General features: G+C 38.1%; 2 protein-coding genes and 1 long non-coding RNA gene across 4 annotated transcripts; all 3 read left to right on the forward strand.

Annotated features, from left to right (window-relative positions):
- Window positions 1-1044: 1044 nt before the first annotated feature.
- On the forward strand, window positions 1045-12641 carry LOC121721448 (ZP domain-containing protein-like). 2 transcript variants are annotated; one of them, XM_042108387.1, is made up of 11 exons: window positions 1045-1262; window positions 1656-1736; window positions 2067-2090; window positions 2231-2263; window positions 2571-2591; window positions 2694-2717; window positions 3108-3271; window positions 9909-10309; window positions 10583-10682; window positions 10796-11084; window positions 11552-12641. In XM_042108387.1, coding segments are annotated over exons 2-11 (1185 nt in total). In that variant the 5' UTR covers window positions 1045-1262; window positions 1656-1735; the 3' UTR covers window positions 11680-12641. The 2 variants fall into 2 exon arrangements, with proteins under 2 accessions (XP_041964321.1, XP_041964330.1); XM_042108396.1 differs by lacking the exon at window positions 2694-2717 and adding an exon at window positions 2875-2898.
- LOC121721457 lies at window positions 5007-8541 on the forward strand. Its single transcript, XR_006034832.1, has 5 exons — window positions 5007-5348; window positions 6391-6465; window positions 6596-6680; window positions 7008-7097; window positions 8282-8541. It is a non-coding gene; the product is annotated as an uncharacterized LOC121721457 (long non-coding RNA).
- Window positions 12642-22230: 9589 nt separating the features above from the next.
- gadd45bb (growth arrest and DNA-damage-inducible, beta b) lies at window positions 22231-23775 on the forward strand. The gene is made up of 4 exons (XM_042108614.1): window positions 22231-22407; window positions 22516-22617; window positions 22725-22947; window positions 23072-23775. Exons 1-4 carry the CDS (start codon window positions 22364-22366, stop codon window positions 23174-23176), a joined length of 474 nt encoding a protein of 157 aa, XP_041964548.1. The 5' UTR covers window positions 22231-22363; the 3' UTR covers window positions 23177-23775.
- The last annotated feature ends 127 nt before the right edge of the window (window positions 23776-23902 follow it).

Genomic DNA, 23902 nt, shown 5'->3' on the forward strand with positions numbered 1-23902 from the left:
TATCCAGTTTTATATATATTTTTTTCCGAAGTGTTTAAAATTTCATGTTAACTAATAATTGTTGCAAACTGGTACTACAAACAAAATATTAGTGCATTCCTGGAGCGGTATAGTAGCAGATATTAGCATCCATCAGGCAAGTGTTATTTAAATACACTCCTGGTGTACTTACAAACTTTTCAATGCCTCGTTTTATGAGTAAAGAACATACTGTAGATGTTTCGTACCATTCAGGGCATTATTAGTGGGGTAATTTACGAGATAAAAGTTGGTTCCATTACGCCTGCAGAAACTAGTTTCTGACAGGGCTACTCGAGCAGGGTTCGACCAAGGGAAAACAGGTTCTGGGAGGGTGTTTGGCTCGGGGTCATGGTGCAAAGGACCCTAGGGTGAAATTACTCCGAACCATCGCTTTAAGAACCAAACCAGATTTTGTTCAAATCTACACATCTATGGCTACTGAAAAATGTAAGGGTCATTTAGTAAATGTTATTTTGAAGTGTTAAAAAACATTGTTGTTTTAGAATTTCTGAACAAAAGTGGTGATAATTGGGGGTGTTACGATACTGTAGCTGTCCAAAATACTAAAACTTTCAGGCCACATGTGAAACCACGGCCAACCTTTTGTGACAAACCTATCATAATTGTAGGCTACTTGTTGCACTCAGTAGCTCATTAGTCAGCCTGTGACACCATTCAAAACATTCTTGAGAGGACAAAACCATCGCTTTGAGGTAGATGGAGCCTTTGGCTATGAATGTGGCTTTGCAGGTGACCCATTTTTTGACATTTCTTTGGAAACAGGGTTGTACTACATATTTTTACTAAAGAATACAAAGCACAATAATTGTCGCTAAAACCATAAGACTAGGGCCGATTGTAATGTGGTAGCCTATGCGCTAGTTGTCATTCTAATGTTACAAGATAGATAGATACTTTATTGATCCCCAAGGGGAAATTAACAAAACAATGAACATTCTATGCCGTTAATGGTTCTAATTGAAAGGACAACACAAAATAATATAGTGTCCCTGTTCTTTTGACCTTTCTCATTGTTGCAGTTGTCTGTCATGCTGTGGCCCCAAGGCTTTGTCCCTGGGGTGAACCTGGTGTCACTACTGGGCTGGAGGGGAAGGATCGGCCTCATTGCGATGTGTCAGAGAGGGACTGGCATGTCTATTTAAGAAGAGGAGCCTTGCAGTAAGTGCTCAGGAGGCTTCGGCTCATTCAGCTGCCTTTGTGAACGCCATCGCTGTGTACAAGTGAGTTAATCTACCTGTCTGTCTCTTTGTCTGTCTGTCTTATCTATCTACAGTGTTTACTGTCAAGGGTGAAATTGGCCTTAACTATAAATGTACATAGCACACCTTCTTACATGAATCTCTGTAAGTTATTAATGCTTTGGTTGTGTAGAAGATGACACTTTCTATTTCACTTTAATTGAACCCTTTGAGACTGACAGCCATTTTCTTTTCAACCCTTTTCAAATCATTTCTAAATTACATTCGTTTGTCAACCTACATGTTTATCAACCTTCTGTTATGTTTTATGTTATTTTCACTCTAGTAAGGCACATAAAGAAACGGTAGACTGAATGCATGAACAAATTAATTTATTATAGGCCTTTTATTTTGCTATTTGTTCTTCTCTTGAAGCATTCCTGGAACATTCAAGAAAGTTTAGGATTAAGCATCCAGCATCCAGCGTATTGCGTGTAGTCCACTTCAAATTCATCAGTAGGTTTTCCAAAATAACTCAATGATTTTTTCCATTGGACACATTTTGATAATTTTCAAATGAATGTACATTACTTAAGGCATGGATAATGAATGAGAAAAAGTGCATCGGAAACTATTAATATGGAAACAATTGTACATCATTTTACTGTTTTACTAGACTTAACTAATTCACATTGCTGTGAGGGCTCAGTATGTTGTCAGTAATGATAAATATGGTATAAACCATTTTAGCCAGCCTAATCAGCTTCACTCAGAATTGGTAATATGTTGTTTTTTTATATAAAAAAATATTTAAATCTTCCTTTAAATTCCTCTGTTTTACTTTAGTGTATCCTGCTTCAAATTTAACAGGTATGAGTTGAACATCTGTTCTCTCTTGCAACATCTTATAGATGTGCCACCATTTGTGGTTTTTCTGATATGCAATCATTATATTTATGATAACATATCCTTTTTATATTCTAACACATCAATATCAATGTTTTTCTCAGCATTTTTTATTTTAAGTATTTTTCTGCTTGCTGGTAAGTGATTTTGAGACACATTGTCCATTGTCCAAGGAAATCAATTATGAATGTTTCTATGCCATAGAATTAGGTGTTGGGGGAGATTGCCATATCACATTAACTTGCTGAAACTTCCAGTGAAGCATTTTGCCTTTTGCCCAGCATTATTAATACCCTTAGATCTTTTTGCACAATGATGCAATCAACAAAAATCAATCCTTCACTTTCCTTTTAACAAAAATCAATATTTGCTTAGTAGTTAGCCATGTTGTAGTTGACTCAGACAATGGTCAGATAAGCTTAACACCTTTTTCTCTCCCTTTAGGCATGATAGAAACAACAGCAGGTGAGAGCTTTTCAGTGTTATTATTAATCAGTTTTATAATTAAATTGATTTTGGGTATATGGTGTATAAGCACATAATAATGCAGAATATTTCTCCTAATAGGTCAGACAAGTTACACCCAAGAAGGTAATTTTCCTGCAGTATCGCATTGTATCGCAGAGTGATTTATTATTAGCTGTGGAAAGTCTGAGTTGAAATGTCCAGGGATATCAGATAATCAGAAACAAATAAATAGTTCCATAGAACCCAATTGTTGTATAATGCAGAATATTTCTCCTAATAAGTCGGACAAATTACACCCAACAAGGTAGTTATGCTGATGGTTTAACACCCAGTGTGACCAGAATACCAGGAAACACAATGATTTCCCATAATTGTATTTGTGATCACTGATACAGTAAGTAGGCACCAAACTGTCCACTGCAGGGTTAATAAAAAAAGCTTTAAAGCCCTACCAATGTATTTTATCGGTAGTGCTCCAGAAAATAGGTTAACATGTCTGTTAATCTCTTACAGATATGGATTTAATCTGCATGGAAACCACTATGCACATTGTGCTGAAACAATCTGTGCTGAAAGCACATCAGCTGAGGATTGGCAATTCCAACTGTACCCTGTTCTCAAACGGGACTCACCTGTTAGCCAACATTTCCCTCGATGGCTGCGGCACTGAAATGGCGGTGAGACTTCACACCCTTAAGCCATATTAGAGGTCAGCTCAGATTGTTAGAATTCTAAGACGCAGCTTAAATGCAAATGAGCACACCATATAATCAAGAAAGAATTAAACATAGTATAGGTTTAAGTTAGATATTTAGTTCAGGTTCAGGTCCTGTTATTTTAAATAACTTTCAATAATGCTTATATCCAACTAAAAGTTATTTGTCATTCCTCAGTCTCTGATTCTTCACTTTGCTGACATGTAGCATGTTGTTGGTGGTCAATGTAGGTGATTTTGCTGACATGTAGCATGTTGTTGGTGGTCAATGTAGGTGATTTTGCCAGGAAATATTTGGGAATGACTATGAACATGAAAAATTAAAGTGTATGGACCCTTTCAAGAGAGTTCCATTATCAGCATCATAGTTGGCCCCACAAGACTTCCGTTTTAACATTCCATATGTTATCTTAATGCAGAGGAAGTAGATTGGGGCCCAAATAGAATGTTCAAGCATTGTTTTTGTTTACCTGGTTGAAAGGGTCAATACAGTGACTCATGTGATGTCATATCCCACTCTTGGAACAGAAAATCAGTAATATGCCTTAAAATCTTATTTCTCTGCTGATATCAGCCATTCAGTCATGAATTTGAACACATTCTATCCAAAAAAAGTAGTGCACACAAAGAACCGAAGAACGTCTACCAAATATAGTTATCATGTCAATGGATGATAAGGATTTGGATTGGATAAACAATTTCTTTGTCAGCTTGACTAACTTTCTGTATTGCATTTGTTGATGACATATTTAAATATTGCACATAGGTAGACTGAGGAGACTAAAATACATGTCCAGTAAGCATTTTTCAGGGAAATGATAGTGGTAAATGTACTAAAAGAAGGCCTTCAGTGTTGTATAGTACATAGTTGAACAATAGTCACTACATTACCGTAGTGAAACAACACTGCATCACTGGAGCCATAAGCTCGTAACTCATTTTGTGGCTCCATAAAGCCATAATCAGTGGTGGAGGAAGTACTGAAACTCAGTACTTAAGTAAAAGTACAAATACACAGAGAAATATTTACTTTAGTAAAAGTAAAAGTACCACAATGACAACCCTACTTAAGTGAAAGTAAAAAGTACCTGCTTTTAAATGTACTTTAAGTATTAAAAGTAAAAGTATTTGCATAATGATTTATTGTCTTAATATCTATATTCTAAAAGGAAAAATCAGTATGGGCTGTGGCATTTTAATTAGTTTTAGGTTATACTCGACTAGATAGTTTTAAGTTAATGCAATTGTGCTTACCATCTGTGGCCCAGTTTACATTCTGACCTACAATTCTAGAGACTGTAATTGTGGTTATCTACTAGGGTGATATGCTGAGTAATATCATTCAGCAAAACACGAGAGCCTGAAGTTTAACGGGGTAGACTAGGGAAACGTCGGGTGGATCGTAATGCCAATTATGCTGATTGAACAGAAAAGTTGCTGAGAAAGGTGTCTTTATGATTGTTCAGTTTCACTTGCGCAGACGCATAGACATTGAATGAGCCCTCACGTTACTACCCCCCAATTGTAGGCTATGCATCTTTATTTAATCACACACAATTAAGGAATATTTCCTAATCTGGAAAATGTTACGTTTTTTCCGGCCACCGGTTCATTAATAGTCTACCATTCATTTGTGCCGCAAATGATCAGACGTGTGACAGAAGCATGGGCATAGCCTGTAACTTCGCTGATCCGCGGATACACTCAAAAAAGTGAAATCTCACTATTGTTCATCTTAATAAATCCTCTTTCGTAGGATTTACAAAACAAAATTAGGTTTCTAAGGTGAAATTGAGTTGGTTGTGTTATTTCAAATCAATAATGCGTTTTTTCTGATTAACTTAACATGTTTGCATTGGATCTACACAACTTTCTTGAACAAAACACATTAGATTAGGAAATTTGTCCCTCTATGGTTGCCGTAGCATTATTTCACAACTTATGAGGACCATGGTGAGGACTCCGCCAGTGAGAAAGTGAAGGCCCGCCATTTTTTCCTCACTTGCTCACAGAACATTTTTGGATCCTGTAATTGCAAGGTATGTATTTGTTGCTGTTCATAGTGTTTTTGTTTTGAGTTTAGCGAGTTTGTCGTAACAACAACTTGAATAATCATTTTAGTAGATCTTATGTGTAAGTGTAAATGTGTTACTAAACTCGAGCAGCTAATGTTAGCTACTAAATCTGTCATGGTGGCTGGCGAGCTAACGTTAAGTCATCTCAGGTTAGAATTCTATCATGTTTCCCGGGTTAGTTTTGCTCCCTACTGAAGATAGACAGGGGTGGTGCCTTGATGGGGTTATTTCATATAAATCACAATTGAATGTTCATAGAAGTGCCAAGGTCAGGATGACTTCATGTATTTAACTGCTAAGATAAGCTAGCAGCTAACGTTAGCCCCATACAAACCCTGCCTGGGTTTATGTGAATACTAATAGTTGGATCAGTATCTGAAAAATTTAATGTTTAAACGTAGGTGCATCCCACTCTGTTTGACCAACTTATCCTCCTGTGTCATGAACAATTAGCTAGGGTTGATGCAGACTCTAAAGTCCGTCAAGAAACATTTGAATCATTTTAATGTTCGTGTAGCAAACTCTGCCATCTTGCCTAGTCTCTCTGTAACATTAGCCAGGTGTAGCTGCAATCTTTGAAGGACAGCAGTTGCAGGAACATCAGACTTGTCATTATTTTTGTATTGCTATCATAGGCTACTTGGCTCTCATCTGGCTTATATATCAGTTAAAAGAGCAAAGCAAATGGCAGTTTCTTGCATGGAAACTTGCCCATTTTAAGCACACACATTTGTTGTCAACCACTATATTCAGGAGGTAAATAATTTTCAATTTTACATGCTACATGCTAAATTTTACAGGCTGCCTACTCTTCAATGTTTGAATGATTTGTTAATCACAAACAAGTAATTAATTAAATCACAAACAAGCCAATCTAATTAAAGGTTTTCTTCCTCGTTCAATTCTATTACAATTCTGAATTGATTCTGTGATCCAATATTATTATAGTTTTACACATTTTAGTGTAAATTTGTTGAGTTTTATATACTTTCTCATCTCCCCACAGGCCTTTATGTGGCAGTGCAAATGTGGAGCGCAAGACCGGAGTGTCATCAAGGTCTCATTTATTGAAGTATTACAGGTTAGCTCATGGTTACTTTGGTCGCAGACACCCATACCATATGCTAATTGTAATTCTTTCTGTATTTCCAAATGCTGGGTTGTATTGTTAGTTGTTCTTTCTATCTCCTCTCCCCTCATAACGTTGTCAGAATGTCAGAACTCGACATCATCTGCACAATAGCTGTTTGCTGTGTGTGCGTAGGAAGGGAGGAGATCATGGCTGCCATTGACCAGGTTAGTGAGAAGTTGTTTTGTGCCTCCCACTTTGAAAACCTGGGATCCAATATTAGGCCATGAGCTAACGGACCTTGCCATGCACCTGCTAACTTTTTTTGAAAGGTCTTACCTTGCTGACATGACATGAATTTGAAAGTTAACATTGACATATTTGGGGTGCACTGCCTGTTTCAACCCCATGAATAGATTTACATTGAAGATCAGTGCGTTCTAACAATCTCTTTTAACATTTAACAAAGGGGGTTGCATGGTAAGGCATGGTAAATGTTAAGATGCTTAATTTGTAAATGTAAGTAAAGTAGTGTTCATTTCCCTATTTTGCAGAATTATACCATTGGCTTGTTGAGAGCTTGCAACCTGAAAGCACTTGTGTACTTAAATGAAGGCTCTGAGAAACTCATAAAGGAATACCTGGTAAGTGTAAATGAATATCAAAAAAACAGTAAAGCATTACAGCAGTGAGAGTAGCAGTGGTACGTCTAGTGGAAAATGGGTATGAATGAATATGGCTTCTTATATTATTTTAGTACCCATGGACATTTCCTTGTTCATGTTTCGGTGCTTGTAATGTTTTGTTAAGGCTGTCTATATGCATGTTAAAGCAGAACAAGTCACCATCGGTCTGTTTGACCACGCATAAACCCTTTACAGACAAAGCTTCCTAGTCTGTGTTGGTAAAATGTCACCCAAAGTTTTAATCTTTGGTTAACTAGCTTTTTAGTTAAAAGAAATCATAGACGTTAGAGGGATTTTGGAGAGCAGAGAGTCTAAAGCAATGGTTCGGAGTGAATTTCACCAGAAGTGTATCTCGTAAATTACCCCACTAATAATGTCCGGAATATTACCAAACTTCTACAGTAGTACAAAAAGGGTCTGTACTCATAAACAACACCTACTGCAACGCTACGTTGACGTCACTTCGTGATTTGGTAAAAGCCCGTAAAAGTCCTGGCAGAAAGCGATGCATAAGTTTTATAAATGCTTGTATTTTCAGGTCAACACTTATTGACCTGAAAATACAATTTAAAATATCATCCAGTTATCAATATATGACTATGGAGTGTTGAATTCACTAGCTTTTCTCTTACACTTGTGAGTTTTGCAAAGGACTTTTACGAGCTTTTCACAAATCACGGAAGTGATGTCGACGTAGCGGTAGCAGCAGAGTAGAAGCTATCAGGCAAGTGTTATTTAAATAAGCTCCTGGTGTAGGCTACTTACAAACTTTCCAATGCCTCGTTTAATGAGTACAGACTCTTTTTTGTACTACTGTAGAAGTTTAGTGATATTCCGGACATTATTAGTGGGGTAATTTACGAGATACACTTTTGGTTTTGGCAAGCCATTGGGCTGATACATAGACTGACAGTGCAAACTCGACCAGGAAAAACTCGACCAAAGGAAAAAACCTACTTGGGGGGGGGGGGGTTTGGATCTCGCGATGATCATGCAATGACCCAAGGTGAAATTCACTCAGAACCATTGCTTTAATTTAAAGGAGATGGGAGATGCGAGGTTAATCCACTGAATTCAAACATATCTAAAAACATATACTTTTGTTTGAAATTAAATGTATTTTTTTTTGGTCTGTGGTAAAGGACGCGGACTGATGCCCAGAGCCAGATGGAGAAAACCACCATCGGGATATTTCTAATCAAACATGAGGGTGCCAATGCCTCCACTAGAAGATGTAGACATTATAGTTGAATCACTAACAATGTAACAAAACTAAACATGCTGTGTTTAGCAGAGATATTTTTCTGTTCATTGCATTTCTATTTTACTAAAAAATGTCCCTGATGGATTGATGAGAATGGAGACAAAGGTTGCTGCTAAATAAATGCAGATTTGTTTTGAAGACTGTGTGTCTGTTTGCTATTTCAACACATTTGTTCAATTTTAGACATTTTATTTTATTTAGAAATGTTATCCAGACCCATGGCTACACTGTACATGCAACTGTGTGCTGTGCCTTTCTCTGTCTGTTATCTGCAGCGTTAGGGCCTCCTCTCCGATGAGATTGCTACACTCAAAAAAATATCTTGTTGGATTTAATTAAAAATGTTTTGTCAAGTGGTTCCACGAAACTGTATTAAATAACTCTAAAGATACTATATTCTTTACAATTGACTGAAATAAATAACATTAACTGAACAAGAGTGAATAAAGTAGATGGTAAGTAATTGAATTATTTTATTTTTATTTAGTATTCTTACATTGAACCAACTTAATATGGCTGTGTTCAACCAACTTAATGCTGTTATGTTCAATTAATTCAGCATTCTTACATTGACTCAACTTAATACTCTCCTGTTCAATCAAAGTCACATTGTTATGTTCAATTAATTTAAGTTAAAAAGATATCTAGCACACATCCACATTAAGTTACGTTTAAGTGATACAGTTACGTGGAACCACACTTGACAAAACTTTGTTAAGTAAACTCATCCTAAACACAAAGTTCTTAAGTAAATCCAAAGTAAACAAGTTGAATTTGTTCTGGTGAATATAGCCTACCGAATGCAGATGGCTACAAGCTCACGCCTGGTATAGACTAGAAGCTTATGTTTCTAAGAATGCCCGTAGCGCTCCAGAATCTTTGGTAGCAACCCCCCGGTAAAACAAACCGTGTTTGTCAGAGAGAGAAAAAAAACTGATTATAAAATGTATCGTAAAAAGGAACGATGGTGTTGTAGAAATGTAGCGGAGTAAAAGTACAGATAATTGCTGTAAAATGTAACGAAGTAAAAGTCAAAAGCACTATACATTTTACTTAAGTAAAGTACAAATACGTGGGAAATTTACTTAAGTACAGTAACGAAGTATTTGTACTTCGTTACATTCCACCACTGGCCATAATACGGTAATCTTTCTAATATTGTGCTAAAACTATGTTACAACCCTGTGGCATTCAGTGCACATGTAACGGAAGAAGCTCTCAACAAACTATCTAGAGCAGCTAATAACTGCTAGGCCTTGTTTTGGAGTCTCAAAATAGGTGACAAATCTTTACTTGTCCTTGTTTGCAGGTGTTTACTTGTCCTTGTTTGCAGGTGTTTAGGAATTGATAGACAGAACCAGATTCAAAATGTTTCAAATATTTCTGGGGTTTTTTATAAAAAATAAAAAAAATTGGTCGAGTTCTGTTAATCTGCCCCGGTTTTATTGACCTGCTACTGTCAAATCGTTGCCTCTAATATTTTGCTCCCCATATCTGTTTTTAAGGATGATGGACAATATCTCATCTTTTCCAATGATGTTGTGTCCTATAATGATACCAGTGCTGTCGTAGTCAGGGATCCTTTGGTGGATATTGGATTTTCTTGCAAGTATCCCAAACGGAGTAACGTGACTATTGAATTCAATGGTCACAGGCCACCAGGCAATTTCACGCAGAGAGGCTTTGGTAAGTTCACATTGCAGTTTGAATTCTTCAAGTCAGAGGCATACAGTCAAGCAGAGGACCCAAACTCCTACCCTCTGGAGTTCGACCTGGGAGAGATGATGTACATGCAGATCGAGGCCATCTCTTCTATTCCCAACACCCATTTGATTGCACTCGATTGCACCGCTGCTCCTACTGATGTCCCTACCGATCAACGCAAATATCAGATTCTTCAAAACGGGTAAGACTAGTTGTGATCTGAATGTTTATGAAGCATTTACTTTGCTTGGAATTTAACTCAAATGTTTAAGTAATAACCCCTTATAATAGCCATGTTTCACCAAACCACATTTAAACAGGGTCTGGGCCCTTTCCATTGCAGACTGTTTTCAGTTGTTGCATGCTAATGGGTGTGTTGGTTCATTCCAAAACCATTGGTGTCCAAACTATATTCTCTGATCTGAACTGAAAGCAACAGCTGGCTAGTGGCTACCATTATGCTGCTATTTTACAGATGTGAAGTGGATGAGACTGTGGAGATCTATACCAATGGCGATGACTCAAAGGTCCAGTTTGCAATGAAGGCTTTCAAGTTCATTGGCCTCCAAGACCAGGTAATGATCATAGCTTATTGTGCTTACAGTCTACTGTTCATGCAATGTACATGTAAGGTCAGTTTATTGTCCTCTGTTGGTTCTTGTGATTAAGCCATGTCTTCTGTGTGCAGGTGTTCATCACCTGCTCCACCATCCTCTGTAAGGCTGGCATAGTGGGCAGCACCTGTTCTCAGGAATGTCCTTCATCACGTCTCAAGAGGGAAGCTCCCAGCCTGACTGATGATGATTTTCTCCCCACTGAGGAGCATGAGAGCGAGCATTCTCTCCTGCCTGTTGGCCAGGTTACCCACTTCACTGAGCTCGAAAGGAGCAAGAGGGACGCCCCCCTCGAGACCTCACGTCACTTCATCTCCCAGGGTCCCGTGCGTATTAGGCCCCAGCGAAATGTGCCCGATCAAGGTAACGCAGCCAAAGACCACTTGACCAGTGATACGAAGCGTAGCAATCAGTTAATTAGAAATCCTTACCTGGATAATAACATCTGGTCACGTAAAACAAAACCTCAGTACCAAAGTACAGTATGAAATGATTCGAGGCTGGCAAAGGATGCGCTCACAGCTGTGATTCAACCTGAGAGGCATAATGCCAAAGACAGAGTGCAGCAGTTACAGTACAAGTGATTAATCAGAAATCAATCAATTGTTCTACTGGAACTAACTGTTAACTATCATGGCTACATTTGCTATTTCAGAGAAGTGGTGCACCCTGTGGAGGTTGTCATTTTATGATTGACAGTTATTAGCAGCTCAGTGCGGCTTTGTTTGTTTACATCAAATTTCACTGAGATTTCAGTTCTGTTGTTACATTCTTGTTGTTAAGTTTGAGTCCTGACTGTCTCTGAAAACTTTCCCCTTTCTGTTGCACAGAGGCCCAAAACTTGAAGCCAAACCTAGAGATGGTCATTGGAGCTTTCCTGGTAGCTGTTGCCATGGTTTGTGGAGTGGTGATCTACAGAACCAGGATGTCAAAGGCTACATATCAAAGGATGGTTTAAAAAGGTTGAATTATGTTTTTGTTTATAAATTGCTACCATAAATGGGAGAAACAAAACAGTTGTTACATGGGACTTTTAACTGGTTGATTTGCAAGGTATGCAAGTTTAAGTCATGACTAAGGTGCCCTCTAATTCTCAGTGGCTTTGCTTTAACCCTCTGTTGTTTGTGTTATCTGAACTGTAAGTCTCTCTGTCTCTCTGTAAGTCTGTCTTACAAATAGAAGAATGTATTTATCTGCCAAAATTAGCCTCAATATTATGGCCTTAATGTTAAATGAATGATTCTTAATTGAGTTGGATTTTTAACAAACATAGCATTATGTTAACACTAGTCAAGGTGTTGGATATTTATCATTATATATCAGGTCATCTATTATTTTTATTATTATTAGGGCCCGAGCACCGACGGTGCGTGAGGCCGGGATGGCCTTGTGCACCGAGAGGTGCGAAGCCCTATTGTTTTTGGCGGGATTATTATTATTATTATTATTATTATTATTTGTTCACCTTTTTGCTATTTTTGTGGTGGTTACCATGGTTGAAAAGTCTTGGAATTTGGCACACACATCTGGTATGACAATGGCTACACAGGCATGAAGGCTTGGCCCCGGCCGTGGCCCAGGCACTCAGTAGCGCCCCCTTAGGTGATTGATCCAGTGGTTGGCACATACTTTCAGCTAGACACACCAAATTTGGTAGGTGTGTGTATATCCCCAAGATGAACAACTTTCGTATGTACAATGCATTAGCCACGCCCAACAGGAAATGTGGCACACACATCAAGCGGTACCATGAATACAGAGGGGAAAAGCCTTGGCACTGGGCGTGGCCCAGGAACTTCATAGCGCCCCCTTATGTCACTGTAACTTGTGGTTGGCTTAACGTGTTAGATACACACACCAAATTTCATCCCAAAAACAATCAACTTTTGTATTAACATGCCATTAGCCACGCCCACAGGAAGTGAGGTAATTGAGATTTTGTGTGTTGTGGACATGATCAATTTTAACATACTCCTCCTAGACGGTTGCTCCGATTCATGTGAAAGTTGGTATACATGATGCCAATATGCTTCTGATTCTAAATGGTGAAGCTTTTTTTGATATGTTGTAATTTGACGAAATGGCGAAACTATGAATTTTAATACCCTTCCACAAAAACAATAAATGTGTCTTAATTCACCATGCATGGCTTGCAATGTTTTAAATTTCACAGGTTATTGAATACCATGGTAATGACAATATTCACAAGCCCATAATCCATATTTGTCATAGTGCCACCCACTGGCAACAGAAACAATGACAAGAACACTGATGTCACGTGATAAATTTGAACGTACTCCTCCTAGACGGTTTGTCAGATTCATGTGAAATTTGGCAAATATGATGGCATGATGACGCTGATGTTAAATCGCGAAGGGATTTTTGATATGTTGTAATATGTTATGATTTTAATATCTTACACATAAACAGGAAATTAGTCAAAGTGCATTGAATGAACAGTCTGAAACTTCTCACGTTAATAGATATTATGATTAAGAGAATATCCAGAAACCCTATTGGCCTGCCTGGCATAGCGCCACCACCTGGCCAAACAGGAAATGTGTCAGAAATGGGCAATGCCTTAACTGATATATTTGAATCTTGGTAGGTATAAAATATTGTAAATCATTATTGTGATGATATTCACATGTGTAATTCAGATACCTAGCATAGCGCCACCATCTGGCTAAGCATGAAATGTGCCAGAAATGTTCTATGCTTTGAATAAATGGTCTGAAACTTAACAGGTTAATCGATATTATGATTATGATGATATCTAGACACCCAATGGGCCTGCCTGGCATAGTGCCACCACCTGACCAAGCAGGAAATGTGCCAGAAATGGACAATTGCTTGCCCTTTTCAAAATGTTTTCCACAAATGATACAAAGCTTTGGATCCAATGATTCAAGAGACTAGTGAAAAGGAAAAATGATATACATTTTAGATATTTCATTGAAAATGCAAATCAAGTTGAATTACACATGCAACATTAGTCAGAGGGATAAGTACTTTCTTAGCTAGGGAAAGTAGTTTCTACAACTAACTGTTTAGCTACTTAGGGGTGAAGTAAGCAGTGTAGGCTCTACTGTCCACTGCTGGTCTGGACAGACAAAAGCTAACAATATTATTTTCCATTATTCAGTAATGACATGACCAAAACAAAATTCAAGTGAATGTAAATATTTTAATAAAGGTGTTCCATTCCAATGTTAACCTGATTCAATTGGATCTGTGTTTCATATGAAATGTATCATTATTAAATGTAGATATAGATCAGCACTTACCTTGCAGTAACAATTAATTTGTCAACATTCTTCTCACCACTGATAATGTGATTTGGACTTGAGACTGTATTTTGCCAGTGTTCTGTTTTCTTTCATTTTGGACACCTCATACATTGAGTGACAGAACATAATGTGTCATACTATATTTACATATTTGGTATTGTTGGATTCAGTACAACCCCACCTTTCCAACAAGCCATCATATGTGTTTCTATGATAATCCCTGGCAAAGCAGCCACAAAGTAAATGAAAACATTCTGCATAGATATTATTTTTTTGCATGTCCGCTTATTTTAGGTGTATGTTTACATGTCTCTATTCATTCCATACATCAAGATATTCACATCCAGTCTTTTCTAGTAGGTAAAGCAACGTCCTGACTTGCCAAGTTTCAAGCCAAGTTTCAAAGCTCTCAGAGCTTGTGTGATTGATCTGCACTAATTTATATGTCTTAACTCCAATACGGACAGGCTATATTTTAGTCCTTTTTTGGTTTTGGGGTGTATAACAATATCTGTTAATTTAACAATCTTAGCAGTAAAATATTTTTAGCCAAGAATCCATTTCATATATGGGAGACCTTAGAGATGAGGAAAAACATTGTTGGGTTTAAAAAATTTTGGGTTGGGTTGTTGGGTATCTAAAAAAATTGGGGCCATTGTCACTAGCCTAAAGTAACCGTACTCTTTGGACTCTTCCTGCACTCACATTCTGAATACAACGCCATGTCTGGTCTCACAGCAGTCACAGCAATACATTGTAGAACTTGCAGTTAGGCCTACCTTCCGACATCCACCTGGAGTTTGCAAATTAACAGCATACAACTACAGATGGGTGAACAGTTGTAAACAATTGGTCTAAGTGCTATTTTCCTATGATGACCAGATTGGAGTTTGTGAAAAAGGAAAAAGAGGACTATTTTAACCAGAATCAGAATCAGCTTTTATGGCCAAGTTTCCGTAAAACAAACAAGGAATTTGACTCCGGTTAATCTTTGCTCTCAAAGTAGCCTACAACACTCACTTAACATAAAGAATAAAAACAGAGCAGTAAGAATAGTATGAAGAGCAGTAGAATATAGATATGTATACGTATAATTACAGTACATTTTAAATAAATAAATAGAACACTATGGGTGGGATAGAGTAGTGCAAATGTCCGTTGGGCGGCACTGTTGTTGTCCCTGTCAAGGTTGCCATGGTCATGGACACCTCAACAAGCGCAGGCGAGGTACAATATACAATGAAGAGAGGGAAGGAATAGTGCAATATCAGTATAGTCTGAGGTTAAAGATTTAAGTATAAATATAAATATAGTGCAAGGCGGTTCAGTGCAATGATGTCTTAATAACAATATTGTAGTTGTAAGATTGGAGTATTATACAGTACATGAGGTATGAGCAGAACAGTGTTGACTGACTGACTGACTGTTCAGTGTACGGGTGGGAGCTATTTCTGAGCGTTCAACAGAGTGACTGCTTGGGGTTAGAAGCTGTCTATGAAATGGTTGATCCCAGCTGTTGACTCGCTCACAGTCCTTGGTGGCCCTTGGCAAAATGTTGCATTAAGACCACAAAAAGTCTACACAAAATAAATGTGAGCATCTGAGCTAACGTTCATTCCCAAACACCCACTACTACACCCTATAGTTTCAGTCTTCAATTTCTTGTATTTCAACAAAGGTGTTTCAAATAAGGAAGAGCATGATATAGGTTTCAAAGGCTTAAAGTAAAGTAACTTTGGGTGGGCAGCTGTGGCCTACTGGTGGGCAGCCGTGGCCTACTGGTTGGCGCTTCGGACTTGTAACCGCAGGGTTGCCGGTTCAAACCCCGACCAGTAGGAATGGCTGAAGTGCCCTTGAGCAAGGCACCTAACCCCTCATTGCTCCCCAAGTGCCACTGTTGTAGCTTCACCTCACTGTTGTGTTCACTATGTGCTGAGTGTGTTTCACTAATTCACGGATTGGGATAAATGCAGAGACCAAATTTCCCTCACAGGATCAAAAGAGTATATATACTTGTACTTAACTCGTACTGTATTTGTAAAATGTTTTGCTTGCATTCATTAGGATTAACTGCTCACAATGTAGTTTGTGGCAATGTACAGAACAAATACCTCTTTCTATTCTATACAACAAAACTAATTACTGATGAAGAAACTTTCATTAGGAAACTCGATAGTTAGGCCTATTCAAATACATAATTCCCCATCTTGATTAGAACCTTGTTATGGGAGAACATTTTTACATTGTGTTTGTTAAAAATGACTATCGGCCGATCGGTTGTTTTTGAAAAACTCAAACGTCGAACATACAAGTTCATCATGTCTAAAATAATACATTTCTGCATATGAACGACAATGAATTCAACCATCATAGCTACTTTGACACTTAAAAAACAGCAGTTTTGACATTTGAAAAACTCTTACTAAAACTCTATTATTTTAGTAAGGAATGTCTAAACACTTAAGCAGATTGCTAGACAAACATTTTCACAAGCTATTTTCCAATGTATTTAGGGTACTATTTACATAAAAAGTTTCAAAGTTCAATTATTTAACAGAATTAAAGACACAATTTGCAACATCAAAGGCACAATTCAATGTTTCTTATGATATCTTGGACATAATCAGGGAGTAAAGTGTGTTGACAGTAACAGCTACAGATTATTAGGATTTTATTAGGTAATTTGCACCAACAATATGAGAAGAGATGTTTGCACATGATTGTCTGTTCAGTTCTCCTAACAAATCCATCACGTGGTGTCATCACTTTTCTCTATTCTGGTCGAAGTCATTCAAGTGTATACTTGAGAGAAAATATAGCTTCAGACTTAACATAATATTTACTCAGTATTAAATATATATATTTTTTTAAGGCCAGCGCTAACTTCTCCCCCATAATCGAGTAAACTTTGAAAACAGAGAATTTAACCATGGTGATAATATTATGCATCATCAGGCTTAATGCTTTGACATGCCTCCACTCCCTGGTGTCTAATTGTTCTTTAAGGATTTATGACGATTACAAGGAGGTTAAAAGTTAAAAATAGTTTTGGTCAGGGAGAGTGTAGGCAGTTCTATGTTGGTCTAATGCAATAAGCCTATAAGTAGTCTACTGATGATTTTTTTTGCCTTTGATAGGCCTATCATTATAGCCTATTGTTTTGCTAATGTGTTCCTTTAAGTGAGTTTTTAATTAAAAAAAACATCTCATCAAATGTTACTTTAGTTTCACAGTAGCTGTGCAAATAAGCTATGTTTCACAGTAGGCATACACATTTTAAAAATGCAGATAACAATTAGCCTATACACTCTTAAAAATGCTGGGTTGGAAACAACCCAAATTGGGTTATTCCTAGCCCAGGTACCTGGGTCACTATTGGACCGACCTCATGTTGGGTTAAAATAACATAATCCATTGGGTTGGTGACTTTAACTCTAAATTGGGTTACTTTTATCAAACCAACTATGGGTCATTCTTACTAACATGATGGGTCAAAATAACCCAGAAAAATGGATATGACCTACCAGCCCATTACTGGTTCATATTTACCTCTCTGTTGGGTTATATATTTGACCCACTATTGGGTGTTCTGTTTTTTTGCTTATGGATTTCCAAAAACATATTTCTTTACTTTATTTTACTTATGTACATCAAGGTGAAATAGGGCTGAAAAAATCAGCTGAAATAGACATAGGAGAATACATTATATTAATTTTTATATTTTTTATTGATTGCCACAAATGGGCTACAGTACAAAAGTAAAAAACACTGTTTCATTTCATTTTGAACAACAATTTTACTAAAATCTAAAAAACATTTTACAAAAAACTAAAAAAAAAAAAAAAAAACAATTAACTAGCAATGCTCATAATACAGTAGTGTAGTGACAACAGTAGAGAGAACTTGTCCAAAATACCTGTGCATCCTGCAGGAGCTGATCTGGGAAATCTTTGACCTGTGGAAAACAGAAAAAATATAGGTGTTAACAAAAATACAATGGATGAAATGTGTCTTGTCCGAAACAGGCAGCCAGCTACTCTAGTGACTACCCTCTCTCAGCCTCTAGCCTACCATAACACAGAGTAAAAAGTATAGACACATGAAACACATCATACACTAAAATATGTCTTACTTTGAGGGATCCTGTGTGGAAGGTCTGGACGGGACAGATGGGACACTTGAAACACAAAGATTAAAAAGGTTAAAACAAAGATTAATGATTCTTTTAGGTAATCAGTGTCAGATCATATCGGATTCAGTCAGAATGACGTATGAATGAGGGCAGCCTTTTTGGACTCTGCACAGCCTAGCCTATGAGAGAGAGAGAGAGAGAGAGAGAGAGAGAGAGAGAGAGACTTTTCTTCCTACCCAAAATTAAAACCGAAACAGGCAGCCAGCTACTCTAGTGACTACCAAGTGGAATCTCTATCAGCCTAATAGTAGAAACATTGTCTTTAATATAAAGATACCTGCTAGCTAGCCACCATGCTCTCGGGTCAAACTAACTTGACTGTATGTAGTTTTAGACTAAGACAGCTAGTTTGATTGCAGGAGAACAGACTAGACTGTACAGGTAATGTAACCGAAATGAGTGTCTGTGAGTGACACAGCTTTAATTGCTTACAAAGTTGCTTTACAGACTCTGTTCTGTGTCTGCGTGTTAATTAACTTACATTCAGGAGAGCTCATCACTGGGTGTCTCTTGTTGCCAATCATCTTGTGCCACTAGGAAATACAGAAAAAGGGCCCGTTACACAAATAACAGCATCACCCAGGTCCAACTAACAGAGCTAAACGAGTGACCCCACACCTGTGGTTCTCAAACTTTTTCTGTAATTTTTGTCATTCTCCATTTTGAATAGGACTGTGCTGTGTATTTTGTGTGTGTGTGCCTGTGTCAGTGTGTTCTCCATCTGCATGCTAAATAGCTTACGTTCAGGAGAGCCCAGCCCTTCATATTTGGCTTCCTTCTGCCAATTAACAGTTGTCACTATGAAATGATAACATACATTACATGTAAAATATCTTACTATCGTTAGTCTTCTGAAGGAGCTCTGGAAGAGGGTGGTGTGGAGGTCGCTGTAACAGTCCTTCGTCATTATCCGGTGTCATTAGAAAATAAAGAAAAACTAAATTATTGGAGTGAACAGTACGTCAAGTTTATCACAATTAGATAAACTAAAGTCAGTGGGCTGAGTAATTGCCACACATGCAACTCATCTTAACCCAGGTCAATATAAGAGGCTAACATTCACATACAGTATGTTAACAATAGGCTATTTACCAGGCCCTGTTTTGTTACAAGTATGTCTAGGTGGGCCATGGGATAGAAAATGTTGAGAACTCCTGGTTTAGACTAAATAATTGTGATTTCAATTTTGACCTAAATTATGGTTATTATTCCATTATTGAGCAGCACAGCAACGAAAACGGCAACAGCACAGCTGAGCTGTACAATACATCCAGTAAAAAACAATTGCTGCTGTTTAACTGTACATGGCTATGAAACAGACACAGATAGTAAATGTAGGGAACAAACAGGGATATATTTGATTAAATAAGGGATTGATGAAGCAGTGGATTTCAGTATGTAAGGAAATGTTTGAATAGTAGGCTAGTTAGATCTATCTGCTCATATATTGTGTTCCTGATGACAAACTTCACATGACTGAAACCAAAGTGAACTTCAGCTAAGAACCAAATTATAGATGCTAGGGTGATGATGGTCAAGGTTTTACTGTGTACCTGTGTTGCAGCTGTAAACTGGGCAGGATCTGGAATATGAGTGGGGCTGAACATTGCCTGTGGAACAGATAATCATGTACGGACCATTAGTTTATAGACAATTTGAGGACCTTCTTATCAATACATTATATGACAAATATGTAGATTGTGATCTAGGCTACTGTGCAATGTGAATGTAGAGGATGTCATAAAAGCAAAATTACGTCCGAAGCGCCACTTCTAAGCTTGCATTGTCGTTTTCAGGTGAAATGGCCTTTTGATGATAGGAGCACTACTACTTTTATACATGATCGCATCAAATCGCTAGCGCTATTTTAAAAACAAACCCTTTCATTTTAGTAAACTATGTGTACACGAACAATGTTCTCAATGCTCGAGTTCATGTGTATAGACACTGATAATACTTCGATCAAAGTTTCAAGTTGTGTTGAGCCTTCTTAGTGTTTTAAAAATACAGATTTTGACACGATCATGTATCAAAATAGTAGTGCATTCAAAAGGCCACCCCACCCGAAAACGACAACTCATAGAAGCTTAAAAATGGACGTAATTATGGTTTTAAACTAAAGTTTGATTCAGGTACATTCCCAAAAACACCCTAGGCTGCATTTTGGCAGAGTTACGCTTGAAGTTCCGCTTTACTGTTTCTGTTCTGTTTAAATTGAACGTAAATGCCAAATATGTAGTCACCTCTAGTCCCTCAGATTCAAAAGAAGTGCCGAACTTCACCTCTGCTATGACTCCCTGCAATGGCCAGCGAAGTGGCAAGCTAACGTTAACGCTAACTAGCTAGCTTCTACCTACCTATCGTTGCCTAACGTTTGCTGAAAACACATCCCGTTAAAGCACTTTCTAACCACAACAGACGTCATAGAATACAGTATCTGATTAAAAACACTTCTACAATGAGTTTACTTATGTGTTATCCTAAGTTAGCCAGTTGGCCTACAGTATGCAAGTTAGCAGCTAACGTTAGCAGCTAACATAACCAAATAGCTTGAAAAATAGCTTGTGTAGCAACGTTAACGTCACCGTTAATGTTAACCTTAATATAACGTTACTATCTTCAAAAAGTTAGCCTACACCGGATTAGTCTATGCATTCTACCAAATATCATATCATATATCATCATATAAATTGTGGCATACGGATTTTACACAAATTCAACATACCTTCGAGCTTTCACTGCCGGCTTGTCGCTTGATGTGGAGGACCAACGGTTGCAATCAAATATTCTAGAACACTGTTCCAGGGGTACAAGACTGTTGTCTTCATGTCTTTGCGATTGTCAATCCAACTGGTAGACTATATTATAATGACCAATGACTGGGTTAAAATTACCCAGGCACTGGGTGCATTACATGATTTTTTGTGCTCTCAGCCACTAACCCAGCACCTGGGTCTTAACAATAACCCAGCATGGGTTATGATAACCCAATAAAAAGTAAAAATGTCATTAACCCAGTGCTTTAGTTAAAATAATAACCCAGCACTTTTAAGAGTGTATAGACTACAGCTCATTGATATGGACAAATCAAAATTATTATCGATCTGCCTTTGACAGGCTAGGCTACTGGCCTTCACAATGAAAAAAACATACGCTATTCTATATTTGCTTTGATATTTGCTAACGGTCATGTTCAGGCAGTTCTCCGGTCATGTACATACATAGACTGAGGTCATGTACGGGCATGTATGCAAGACTAGGTGATGACGCATTCAGCAACTAGGCCTAGGCGATCTCATGAATTGTCCCAGAAAATTGACCACAAGAGGGAGTTTTTGAGCTACTGATAGGAAGTCCATGGTGACGAAATCTTAATACTACAAGCATATATAATGAAGAATAAATGCATTATAATGTCACTAAAACAACACAACCGTAGTTGATTATGTTTATTTTATTGATTAAATTCTATTTAAATGTAGGCTGCATCCCCTTATTGGTAATACACCGTGCAGCGCATCTAGGTTTATGTAGAATAACCCACTAGATGGCGATAAAGATTTGTTGCGAACTACAAAACATTATGTTCTGAAAACGTGACGCATGCAACCTGTGTCTCCAGCTTACAAGTAGAGTTCGTTTAATTTAAAAATAGTACACTTTCTCGTAATGATATCTTAAAGGCCAACGATTTATTTCCATTAAATGTCAGGCAAAAATCTCAGTGAAACTTGCAGGGCGAACAATCAAGAAAGAACAAAGACTAACAATCTGCATTTAAGATTTAATTTAGTAAAGGTTTTGTTCTTAATCCTGCAAGAGGGAAAGGTAGCATAATAATGCAGGTCGTTATGCACTTCAAAGCGCGCGTTCCGTGAACAAGATCAATGGCAATCAACGCTGAATCGCAGTAGTCTCGTTTGAAAGCTCTCGACCAATTAGAGGTTTCGACTGTAGTTTCATCCACGCCCACATGGAGAACTATAAGAACTTGCAGTGTTGACTCAGCCGTCAGACAAGCCCTGGATGCACTGCCTTGATATTGAGCGAAACTGTTTCGCGAGGATTTTAACGGATTACCCAGCTGTCTGTTCTGTGCAGTACGCCTATTGGATTTACTTGGGGACATTCTGCTTTTGGAATTTAGAAATCAAATCACTATGACTTTCGAAGAGGTGTCTGGATGCAACACTACTGACAGAAAGTAAGTAGCATGCATCGCTTTAGTTTTTAGTTTCTGGTTATGGTCAGTCATAGGCTATCTGTAATTTATGTTACCTACATACTCTAACTTGGAATCGTTTTGTTGAAGGATGGACACTGTAAGTCAAGCGCTGGAGGAACTGCTGGTGGCAGCTCAACGTCAAAACTGTCTCACAGTTGGTGTCTACGAATCTGCAAAGTTAATGAATGTGTAAGTATATTATACATCGCCTATTTGAGCGCAGTCTACTGTGACTCACACCATCTTATTCATTACTGATGGAGATGTGTGGACTAATTATGTTTGACATTTTGCAGGGATCCGGACAATGTGGTGTTGTGCATACTTGCCACAGACGAGGAAGACGAAAATGATGTTGCACTGCAGATCCACTTTACGCTCATCCAAGCCTTCTGTTGCGACTTCGACATTAACATCCTGCGCGTCTCTGGCATGAAGCGTCTTGCGCAAATCTTGGGAGAAACCCTCACAGACAGCAACGCCAATGAATCAAAGGACCTTCACTGTATACTTGTCACTGTGAGTATCGAAACCTCCTTCTCTCGGTTCTCTTTTGATCATAAGTTGTAGGCTATAGCCTGTCTGCAGCATTCAAGTAGTCCACGACACGACGATAACTGAATAACTGTTTATGCTCTTTCAGAATCCCCATGCTGACCACCTGAAACTCAACGAAGTGGGGCGCTACTGTAAGGAAAGCCGCTGCAACAACCAGTGGGTGCCCTCCCTGGCCCTGCGAGAGCGCTGAAAGACAGACTTTGCTCAAGAAGTTGTCAAGTTTCAGAATGATGTTGTCATTCACTGAATATGAGGACAGTCACCAGTAACAGGATTATTCTCGATCCTATTGGAAGCCTCTCCGGACGCGGGTGGTCCGGTACTCCGAGGGCGCACGGCTGATCAGCGATGATGGGACATTTGCGTTCCTAGAAGTGCTGAGGGACTATTCGCGTAACGCTATGGAACTAGCATCCGTGATGCACCCAGAAGCAGGTGAAGGTCAATGCTTCCTGGAGTATACGTGACAGGACAGTTGGAATAACGGGAATGACCTAATGGTGCAGCTATGCACTTTACTCAATGTGAGGAGTAGAAAAGTTATGGCTGGAAATGTAACTTTTTCAGTCAAAGGTCAAAATGGAGGGGGGTATGGTATTTAAAAAAAAAACATAGAAACTTTACTGTGCTGTTGAGTCAGCACTAGCATATTTAATTGCAAAAATGTGTGGTTTGTAACATGAAATTATTTATGCATTTCCATAAGTTGTTCTGCAAGAAAATACTAATATATTTGGTTATTTATTATCTGATGTCAAGTTTATCTGAAAATAAACCCTGTAAAAGAAACTACTGCTTGTTGTTCAATGTATGTGTGTGAGAGCAAAAGTTGGTGTGCATGCATCAATGGGTGTGCTCCAAGGGTGTTGGAGGTGGTTCTACAAAGCAGGATTTAGATTGGGACATAACAACATAC

This window comes from Alosa sapidissima, chromosome 1, assembly GCF_018492685.1.
Source record: "Alosa sapidissima isolate fAloSap1 chromosome 1, fAloSap1.pri, whole genome shotgun sequence".
Classification (NCBI taxonomy): Eukaryota; Metazoa; Chordata; class Actinopteri; order Clupeiformes; family Clupeidae; genus Alosa; species Alosa sapidissima.